Raw genomic sequence first — 11,769 nt, forward strand, 5'->3', positions numbered from 1 at the left:
TCTCATGTCAAAGATCAAAACTTGCTCAATGAAGAACTTGACGATAATTGGGTAAAAGTGAAATGCAAAAGAACAAAATTGATGGCAAGAAAAACAGAAGGAAGAACACACTCAGATGAAGAAAACGAACAGGAAAAAAAAAGAGAAGATCAGTTAATGGTGTATTGTTGGAACCAGGTGTAACCTACATTGGCAAAGCATTCAAGATGTTTTATGAGAGTCATAAGAGAAAAAACACAGTACATGAAAAAGAGTGTAAGGTGAAGCAGAAGATGAAAGAAAAAGATGTCAGTTTGCAATCCTATGCAGAAAATCTATTGAGCATTTATGCTTGCAGTGTGCAATCTCTACATTCTATGAAGGTTTACAATGAAGCCTGTGAAGAAATGAAAAGAATGCATAATCAATCATACGCTGACGTAACTGCTAATTTGTCTCCATTGTCAAAACCAGATTCTGATCAACGCTGTAATCAAAGAACATGCAACATTCTGGAAAAGATGCAGGATTTGAGACGATACAGGGTCTATGCAGGAGGTAAAAGAGGAAGAGGTCGAAAAAGGAACATGAAAGGTCAGTTTACAAAAGTGAATCAAAGGGTACATGATGATGATTGCCCTGATGTTTCAAAGTTGCCGAAGAAAGAGATCACAAAACAATTTAACATGGATACGATTAAGAATGATGCAAATTGTGACAAAGAACCAGTGTGTAATCAGTCGAACAGTTCTGGTAGATCAATCACAGTAGGCAAAGATAAAGGAGAATTGACAGACAGAAACGACAATAATCATTCAAACATATTTTCAAATGAGAGTGCATGTCCAGCAGATGGAATTTCAAAAGAACACATGACTAGTTCAGAAACCGTGAACATCCCAGATGGAGTAAGCCATGTCAAATTACAGATTGATCTTGAAGAGAATGAGAGCGATAGTGACATTGACGCAATCAAACGCAATCGTGGGAGAAATTACATAGAATCTGAATCAGACACAAGTGTTGAAGATGATGATTTACTGAGCAGTTCATTTGAAAGTGAAAGGTCATGTCAGCCTATTGATACACAGCTTGTACATGATGAAACATGTCGCGTTGAAATTGTCCCAGATGCAGGATTGAATAAAAATACAGACAATGCAATTTTGAATGCAGGAGATGAGTCTACTGATGATTCTTTTGCACAAAATTCCTTTGAATCTCATATGAAAGCAGCAATTGCTCAGGAAAGAAAAGAAGATGATATGCATCCTTTGTACAATGAATCGAGAGACGAAGTAGAGTTTGTATCAGATCTTGGAATGTGTGATAGGCCAGACAAATATTTTGAATTTTTACCTCTTGAGATAACTGACAAACAAGCCATTTGTAGAAAATTGAATATTCCCTATACAGACAGAAGCTTCCATGCAAAGTGCAATACCAATGAGTACATTGGAATTCCTTCACACATTAAAACAATAGATGAGGATGGCAACTGTTTCTTTCGTGCAATTTCATATGCTATTTCTGGAACTGAATGTCATCATGTGTTTTTAAGGAATCTTACTGTGAACCATTTATTACAGACCAATGATAAGTTTAAGAGTACATTGAGAAGTGAGTTCAGAACTGTCAGAGAATATGTTTTGAAAAATAGAATAATGGAAAATGGAACTTGGGCTACAGACACTGAAATGAGTGCATTGGCAAATTTGATTGATACCGATATCTATTCTTACAATGATCAAGTACCATGTTGGCAGTTGTACTCTGCAAGGAAACCGGGAAGAATAAATGTTGTTACATCTCATAAAGGCATTTATATACAATACACAAGAAATGTTCATTTTAATGTAGTTGAATCCGTTACTTCTGTCAGTAGTGATTTATCAAAGAACATAGCAACAATGAAAGATATAAACACAACAGTAAATATGCAAATAAAACCAGTTGCACAAGGAACATTTCATCAAGGTGACATGAGATTTGGTGATTCAGCAGGAAAGCAATGTGTTGCCAATTCATTGTCTGCTTTGTTGTATAGCAAAATGAAAAATGCTAATGATTGGGACAATAAAGATTTAGATAAAATTCTGGCCAATGGTGATGAACTCTATCGTTACATAAGGTATTATGTAGCACGTGAACAAGAATATTTATTAATTTCTGATCTACTTGAACACTTAGAGGCATATGATGAATTGTTTGAGATAAAACGACGTGAATCAATACCTGGATTGTTAGGAGATGAAACAACAATGGAAGAATCTATTTCAATGCCGTTGAAACAGGCACTTGAACAAGAATTGAGTAGTGACTCTGATGCATGTTTTGTGACATTTTCTGGAAATACTTTTATTGTCATATCTAGTTATGATTGTTTCTTTATATTTGATTCACATTCAAGAAACACAAGAGGCTTACTCATTGATGATGGCTATAGTGTAGTGCTTCAAACTCCAAGTTGGCAAGGTGTTTATAATCATTGCATGAGGCTGGCAAAAACATTGAAATGTTCTTCACGAACTGAATATGAGGTAACTAGTATATGTGCAAAAGCATTGTCAAATAAAAATGAAACAATGAATGGTTGTTTTCAATTAAAAGATTCATTGATTGAAGGTCCTTCAAATACAAATAGTCAAAGAAATTATGGATCATCTGAATTTAACATGGAATCTGATTGCTTAGATGAAACTGAAAGATTAGATGGAAGGATATTTGCACAAGAAGTATTTCATAACTATAATGTATATTTCACTGAGGACTCTAATGAAACAGTTAATAATAATTTACACGATGAAGAAATAATGCATGTAAATGAAAATGAGCCAAACTTGAAAGATAGTGTTGACAGCAATGACTATAAAAAGTTGAAAATTATGACTAAAATAGAGAACTCTAACAGTATTTTAGGTACAAAACGCAAATTGACTAATCCTGAAAGTGGCTTGAAATGCAATGACAATTTTCACACACAAATTCATAATTCAAAATTTGCAAAACTTAATGAAACTGATTTATCAACCATTGGTGAAATTGATTATGATACGAATGATGATTTAATGATAATTGAAGAAAGTCAAAGTATATTGTGGTTCAAGCCTCTTGTTGGTAAACAGAAAAAAAAATGTTGTGAGATAATAAATATTCCACATTTTGTTGCTAGTTTAGAAAATTATGCTTATGAAAAATGGGTACCTCTAGAGCAACCAAAAGATGTAAAAGATATTGAAGATGATGGAAACTGTTTTTATCGTGCTATATCATTTGCATTGACAGGAAGTGAGGAATATCATCTTATCATTAGACAAGCTATCCTTACACATCTCATGGAAAATGAAGATAGGTTTGTTGGATTCTTGAGAATGGGTTACTCTAGTATTTCACACTATGTGTCAAGTAATGATATGGAGGAAAATGGTACATGGGCAACTGAAATGGAAATTATGGTTTTAGCTAATTTGATTGAAACTGACATTTATGTATATGATGAAGACCGGTTAAAGTGGAGTCTATTTTCTGGTAAAAATGTTCAAATAGGAAAAGAAACAACTACGTATGGTGTTTATTTAAGAAATACTCATGGCATCCATTATGATGTTGTTATGTCAGTGCAATCATGTGATTCTAGTTTTTCATGTAATGAAACCACAAATATAAGTAGCAGTGCAAATGACAAAGAAAGAAAATATGCTAGAGTAAACAATGTTAAAATATCTGATTTATCAATGAAAAGACGTAGAAGTAAGAGAAGTTATAGTGTAAAGAAGGATATAAAAAAGAAACAAAAAAGAGAAGAGCGGAGTTTTAAGAAAAAAAAAGATATGGATATAGAAAAGCTTCTTAATTATGAGGATTTGAAGATAACGAAAAAATATGAGGATGCTGGAAAAAGGCCGAAAATGACTTATGATTGCAACAAAAAATATCATACTGATTCAATTTATCGAATAACACTTTACAATTTGTTGAATGAAAAGTATAGATTAAATAAAGTATTTCGTGAAAATAGGAAAGAAACAACAAGAAAATGCTATCAGACAAATGAAGAACTTAAGCAATCACAGAAGAGTAAGATGAGAAATACCATGAGAAGTAAATATCACTCTGATGAACAGTTTAAGCAATCACAGAAGAGTAGGATGAAAAATACTATGAAAAGTAAATATCACTCTGATGAACAGTTTAAGCAGTCACAGAAGAGTAGGATGAAAAATACTATGAAAAGTAAATATCACTCTGATGAACAGTTTAAGCAGTCACACAAAAATAAGATAAGAAATAAATATCAGTCTGATGAACACTTCCAGCAGTCACACAAAAATAAAATAAGAAATAAATATCAGTCTGATGAACAGTTCCAGCAGTCACACAAAAATAAAATAAGAAATAAATATCAGTCTGATGAACAGTTCCAGCAGTCATACAAAAATAAAATAAGAAATAAATATCAGTCTGATGAACAGTTCCAGCAGCCACACAAAAATACAATGAGAAATAAATATCAGAAAGATTATAGTTTTAAACAAAGAAAATTGCTGAGTTTAAAAAGTAAGTACCAAAAAAACAATAGCTATAGAGAACAAGTAAAAAAACACAACATTAAGAGAAATGTAAAGAAAGAATTGGAAATGTCTCAGTTTGACAATGTTTTGCAAGAATTTCAGAAGATTATAAGTCATGGCCCAGAATATGTTTGCTGTGTGTGCCTTAAACTTCTTTTTGAAAACCAAGTTATGAAATGCAATAAAAGTAAATATAAATTACAGACATGTATCAGTGAAAAGTATTTGCATGTTTGCAACTCAACATGTCAACTAGAATGCCAGATAGGCCAATCAGTGAGATCATCCCTGTGGATATGTTACACTTGTCATAGAAAGTTACAATGTGGAAAGGTCCCGGCAGAAGCACATACTAATAATTTGCATTTACATGACATTCCAGAAGAACTGGCTAATTTAAACACTCTAGAGCAACACTTGATTGCACTTAATATTCCTTTCATGAAAATGATGTCATTACCGAAAGGTGGTCAAAATGGAGTTCATGGCCCAGTTGTTTGTGTTCCTTCAAATACCATTCAAACTGTACAGATATTGCCTAGACATGAGACAGAAGATCAGCTGATACGTGTAAAGTTGAAAAGGAAGTTGTCTTTTAAAAGTTATTATGAGTATAAGTTTGTAGATAAATCGAAATTATTGAATGCATTAAGTTATTTGAAAATGAATAATAAGTATTATCGTGATGTTTTAGTTAATGATGAATGGGAAAATTCAATGGAAAAGAATGAAGAAGAAAATGAAAGTGAAGAAGTATCATCAGTGTGTGATATATCTAATTTAAAGAAATTTAGGAGAAGAATTTTGGATTGTTTAGATGAATACTTCCCAAAAGATGTTGAAAGTTCACATGGAAAAAAGAAAGAAAACAGTGTTTCAGTCAATAATAAACCAAATGATGAAGATGATGATGATGTTGAAGAAAGATTAAATGGGATTCACTTAAATTCATGTTTGCAACCAGCTGACATTGGACAGGAAATTTTAGATCAGTATTTTGACGATATAATATGTTGTGCTCCATGTGAAGGAAAAAGCCCTGTATCAGTATTGCAAGATGAAACCAATGAGGCCAAATGTTTTCCTGTATTGTTTCCTCAAGGTCAGCCTACTTTTCATGATAAAAGAAATGAAAAGCTAACATTGGGACGATATTTACACAATCGACTAATGCATGTTGATAACAGGTTCGCACAAAATACAGACTTTATCTTTTATGCACAGTATATTTATGAAATTCAACAAGTTTTGTCGCAAGTTTCTATTGCATTGAGACAAAGTAAGAATACCAAAGATAACCTTTCACCGATAACTGCCAAGGATTTGAAAGATGCAGAAAAAATTCAGAATATTTTAAAAGCAGACAAAGGATATAAATTTTTAAAACAAATTCGTGGAACACCTCCTTACTGGCAAAAGACACAAAAAGATGTATTGGCAATGGTAAGGCAACTTGGAAAACCTACATGGTTTGCTTCATTTTCATGTGCAGATATGAGATGGCCAGAATTATTAAATACTTTCTTATGTCAGATTGGAGACTCAAGAAAATTGAGTGAATTAGATTGGGCAGATAAGTGTAAACTTATAAGATCAAATCCAGTAACCGTTGCACGAATGTTTGATCATAGATTCCATATGTTTATGAATAAAGTCATTATGTCTACAGCTGCACCAGTAGGTCGTTGCATAGACTATATTACAAGAATCGAGTTTCAGAGTCGCGGAAGTAGTCACGTACATTTATTGATGTGGGTAGAACAAGCACCGCAATTAGGAATTGATAAAGACGATGATGTTATACAATTTATAGATAAATACATTTCTTGCCGGAAACCTGATAAGGAAGAAGATCCAGAACTGTATGAAATAGTTAGCTCTGTACAACAGCATAGTAAAAAACATTCTAAATCATGCAAAAAGAAAGGAACTACATGTAGGTTTAATTTTCCAAGGCCACCTTCAGAGAAAACCTTTATCATAAAACCTGTTGAGGATACAGAAGTGAAAGATAAAAAAACAAAACAAAAAAATAAAAATGAGACCGAGGGGAAAAAATCTGAAAAAACAAGGAGGATAGAAGATGCAAAACAATTATTGAATAGTGTAAAAGATGCATTATCTGGTGGGACTGAATATAACAGTGTCAGAGATCTTTTTGAAAAATTGGGTATAACACAAAACCAGTTTGAAAGTGCACACAACGAGATTGCTTCACAGGAAAGTGTGATCATCCAAAGAGAACCACAAGATGTATGGGTAAATCAATATAATCCACAATTACTTAGAGCTTGGAATGCAAATATGGATTTGCAATATGTTACTAATGCATATGCCTGTGTAGCTTACATTGTGTCTTATATGTCTAAGGCCGAACGTGAAATGGGAATGCTTTTGAGTCATACCTTATCGGAAATGGAAGAAGGAAATACAGATGCAAAACAAAGTATGAAAAAACTAGGTCAAGCTTACATGCATAATCGCGAAGTGTCCGCTCAAGAAAGTGTCTATCGTGTTTGTAGTCTTCGATTAAAAGAGAGCTCTAGAAAAGTAGAATTCATACCTGTTGGACCTGATCCAGTTAGAATGAGTTTACCATTAAGTGTCATTAATAACAGACCAGAATGTGATGATGATGAAGATAATATCTGGATGCCAAGCAAACTTGACAGATATAAAGCCAGACCTAAAACCAAAAGATTTAGTGCCATGTGTCTTGCAACGTTTTGTTCGGAATATCGAATTTTAACAAAATCACAAATTACAAATACATGCAAAGAAAATATCTTTAAATTGGATGAAAATTTGGGATATGTTCAAAAACGTACACGTGGAAAAGATGCAGTTGTAAGATACCCTCGATTTTCTGTTGTTGTTTCACCTGAAAAGTATTTCCTTAGCATCTTACAGCTCTTTTTTCCACACTATGATGATGAACATCTAAAGCCTCCAGGTTTTGAGTCATATCAGAATTTCTATGAAACAGGTGTTGTGAAGATACACGGCTCAGTACAAAAAGTTAGTTTGATTGTCTGCACAAATCGAAAGAAATTTGAAATAAATGCTGAATCAATAGATCAAGCTCAAGCACATTTAGAAGAATTTGGTGTACAGGAAGATGCCTGGAGTCTTTTATGTCCTGAAAGTGAAGTAGAACGCCTTGAGCATCCAAAACAAAACATAGATCTGGAAGATTGTGATGAAAATCTTGATATTCCTGATTTGAAAAATGATTCTAAATCAGAAAATTACAGTTTAGAATTACGGTCATCAAAAATATCTAAAACAGAAAGACATTGTATGATAAGAAATTTGAATGAAACACAAATGCTTGTCTTTTATAAAATACGAGAATGGTGTTTAAATAAAGTTAATGGAAAAATGATAGAACCTTTTCATGTATTTATTACTGGTGGTGCTGGAACAGGAAAGAGTCATCTAGTCAAATGTCTTTATTATGAATCTACTCGTATACTGGCCAGAATGTTACATTATCCTGACGATATTTCAGTGTTAAAAATAGCCCCTACAGGTGTAGCAGCTTATAATATCAATGGTCATACTATTCACAGTATCTTGTCAATTCCAATTAGAGCTCAAATGCCTTATCAGCCGCTAAGTGAAGAGAAAATAAGTGCTCTCAGAAATAAACTGGCACAGTTGCAAATTCTTATTATTGATGAGGTATCAATGGTAGACCAGAAGTTACTGTATTATATTCATAGTCGTCTACGACAAATCAAACAATCTCGAGATGAAACTCCTTTTGGTGGTGTATCTGTAATTGCTGTTGGAGATATGTATCAGTTACCACCTGTGTTTGGAAATCCTTTATATAAAGATAGTCTTCAAGGGGTATTATGGAATGATAATTTCAAAACAATAGAACTACAACAGATAATGAGACAAAAGGATGATACAGAATTTGCACTTTTATTGAATAGATTACGTATAAAAGAACGTGATGATGTTCTTAATGATAGAGACTTATCAATGCTAAAATCTTGTGAAACAGGTGAAGAATGTGAGGATGCTTTGCACATTTATTCATGTAACAAAGAAGTAGATGAATGGAATAAGAAATTATTGCATAAAAAATGTGCTAATGTAATTTGTTTAAAAGCAGAAGACACTGAGAAAGATGCAAAGAATGGAAGTAAAATTCGTGAAAATCCCGTCACACGTTGTAAAAGCCAGCTACCTAATTATTTGTGGATTGCTGTTAATGCAAGGGTCATGTTACTTAAAAATATTGATGTTAGCAAAGGTCTTACAAATGGGTGTTTTGGAAATGTTACTGAAATAATCAAATCAAATTCTAAAACAATTTGCATCAAAGTACACTTTGACAGAGAAAATGTTGGTATTCATTCTATTGAACGATGTGAAGAATTTTTGGGTAAAAAATATGCAAGGAAACAGTTTCCACTTAAACTTGCTTACGCATGTACAATACATAAAGTACAGGGTTTGACGTTAGACAAAGCTGTTGTATCATTGAAAAGAATATTTGACTCTGGACAAGCATATGTAGGCCTTAGTCGTGTTTCTTCATTATCTGGACTTACATTGGAGAATTTCAAACCACAAAATATACATTGTAATCCTGAAATCAAAGAAAGAATGAAAAACATGAAAGTATTCATTGAAAACGTTGAGAATGAAAATGATGATAACTATAACTTTACATTGATTTTACACAATATACAAGGATTAAAACAACATTTCATAGATCTTCAGTCACAGTGTCAATTTATGAATGCAGACATCATTTGTTTGACTGAAACGTGGATTAATGATGACGACATCTGTGATGTTAATATACAAGATTTTAAATTTTATCATCAGCCACGCCATCATTCATACAATGAATCTGGTATATTAAACAAATTTAAAGACCAATCACATGGTGGTGTTGGAATTTACACTAAAAAGCAAACTTCAAGTAGATTAGATATATGTATAGATAATTTAGAATTTATTGCAACTGTTATTACTGATCCAATTTCAATTGTTATTTCAGTGGTATATCGACCTCCATCTTACAATATAACATCGTTTTGTGAAAGTTTACGTACTTTATTAGACAAACTAAGTAAACAAACCACAAAATGCATTATTACAGGCGATTTTAATGAAGATTTATTAAAAGGAACTTCAAAAATACACCAGTTAATGTGTTTACATGGTTACACACAACATGTTGTGAATGCTACAACAGAAAATGGAACATTGATAGATCATGTTTATAGTATAGGATTGGATTCATTGAAAACGGAAATCATACCAATGTATTATAGTTATCATGAAGGAATTAAAGTAATGTTTTAGTATATTAAATAAGATAAATATTCCAAGATGAAAGATAATTGACTGATGGGCATCTACGAAGGGGTAATTATATTCCTTGTTTAATTGGTAACAATAATTTGTAATCTGTGATGCACAAAAGATGATGATTTTAAAGACATTTTAAATAACATTGTCATCAGACCATCCATCGATACAACTGTATTTTTCAAATTTTTGCAATTTGTTTTATTTGTGATAAAAATATACACAAATCATAGGTGATGTAATCTAAAATTTTCACATATTGAACGATCATAGATTATAATGAATGAATCTTTATATATAAAGATGAATTGCAGAAACTGTATGGAGTCTTAAAGGCAGGGGAAATGGGCAGAGTATGGGGAGAGGACCTCTAAGTACTTCTGTAATTTGGAAAAGCGTAGCTATGAAAAAAGAATATTTGTCAATTGAAAACTAATAGTAGTTCAATTGTGGTCAATCCTAAAAAAGTTTTACATGAAATTTATACTTTTTATGAGAATTTGTATTCTTCAAAAGTTTCTCAGAATGATATGGAATTTTTTAATGAGTTTGTTGCACCCTTAGATATTCCTTTGTTAGGGGAAGAGTCACAAAACAAAACAAAATGTAGAATATAAGATAGCTCAAAAAAAGAATAAGCTGAGTGCTCATTTCAAGAAATGGAGCATACAGTTATAAAGAAATTTATCCTGGTTCAATTATTTTACTTATTTAATTTAATTTGTACTTGTTATGCAGTAATGAGGGTCCTCTTTTAAAACATAAGAAAGTATGAAGAAAGTTAAACTTAATACAAGCTTTTAACATTGGTAAGACATGGATGTGCATGTGTATGTGTGAGGATGGATGTTTGTGGGTGATTAATAAGTTAATTTGAGATAATTAAGCTTGGTAATATGTTTCAATAGCTTTGAACTTATTGTCAGCCTATATTGTTTGTTATTGTTAATTGATGAAAACCAATTAAAACAGAAAAAGAAAAAAATATGAAACCAAAATAGATGGGTATAATGTTGTGTATCATTTAAGTATAGAAATGTCACTTGCATATGATTATTGCATATCTTTTCTTCTGTTCAATATTAGTGATTAGTGATGATAGGAGATGTTAGTGTAGAAGAGAGATGAAATGATAGGAGGAAGATAGGATGGTAATAGATAGATGAGATGGTGGGAGAAAATGGGATTGAAGGAAAGAGATGGGATGGAATGAAGAGATGAGATGGTACAAGAGAGATGGGAAGGTAGGAGAGAGATGGGATGGTAGGAGAGAGATGGGATGGTAGGAGAGAGATAGGATAGTAGGAGAGAGATGGGATGGTAGGAGAGAGATGGGATGGTAGGAGAGAGAAGGGATGGCAGGAGAGAGATAGGATGGCAGGAGAGAGATGGGATGGTAGGATAGAGATGGGATGGTAGGAGAGAGATGGGATAGTAGGAGAGAGATGGGATGGTAGGAGAGAGATGGGATGGCAGGAGAGAGATGGGATGGTAGGAGAGAGATGGGTTGATAGGAGAGAGATGGGATGGTAGGAGAGAGATAGGATGGTAGGATAGAGATGGGATGGTAGGAGAGAGATGGGATGGTAGGAGAGAGATGGGATGGTAGGAGAGAGATGGGATGGTAGGAGAGAGATGGGATGGTAGGAGAGAGATAGGATGGTAGGAGAGAGATGGGATGGTAGGAGAGAGATGGAATGATAAGAGAGAGAGATGAGATGGCAGGAGAGAGATTGGATGGTAGGAGAGAGATGAGATGGTAGGACAGAGATGGGATGGTAGGACAGAGATGGGATGGTAGGAGAGAGATGGGATGGCAGGAGAGAGATGGGATGGTAGGAGAGAGAGATGGGTTGATAGGAGAGAGATGGGATGGTAGGAG

The 11,769-nt window shown here is 33.3% G+C and overlaps 1 protein-coding gene across 2 annotated transcripts; it reads left to right on the forward strand.

Annotated features, from left to right (window-relative positions):
* Positions 1-456: 456 nt before the first annotated feature.
* Positions 457-10,267, forward strand: LOC121413199. Of its 2 annotated transcripts, none has more exons than XM_041605952.1 (2): positions 457-573; positions 2,390-10,267. In XM_041605952.1, the coding sequence occupies exon 2, from the start codon at positions 2,472-2,474 to the stop codon at positions 9,879-9,881; it is 7,410 nt and encodes a 2,469-aa protein (XP_041461886.1). In that variant the 5' UTR covers positions 457-573; positions 2,390-2,471; the 3' UTR covers positions 9,882-10,267. The 2 variants fall into 2 exon arrangements, with proteins under 2 accessions (XP_041461886.1, XP_041461887.1); XM_041605953.1 differs by lacking the exon at positions 457-573 and having other exon boundaries at positions 1,406-2,519; positions 3,265-10,267.
* Positions 10,268-11,769: the final 1,502 nt, after the last annotated feature.

The sequence above is a fragment of the Lytechinus variegatus genome, chromosome 4, assembly GCF_018143015.1.
Source record: "Lytechinus variegatus isolate NC3 chromosome 4, Lvar_3.0, whole genome shotgun sequence".
In the NCBI taxonomy this organism is placed as follows: Eukaryota; Metazoa; Echinodermata; class Echinoidea; order Temnopleuroida; family Toxopneustidae; genus Lytechinus; species Lytechinus variegatus.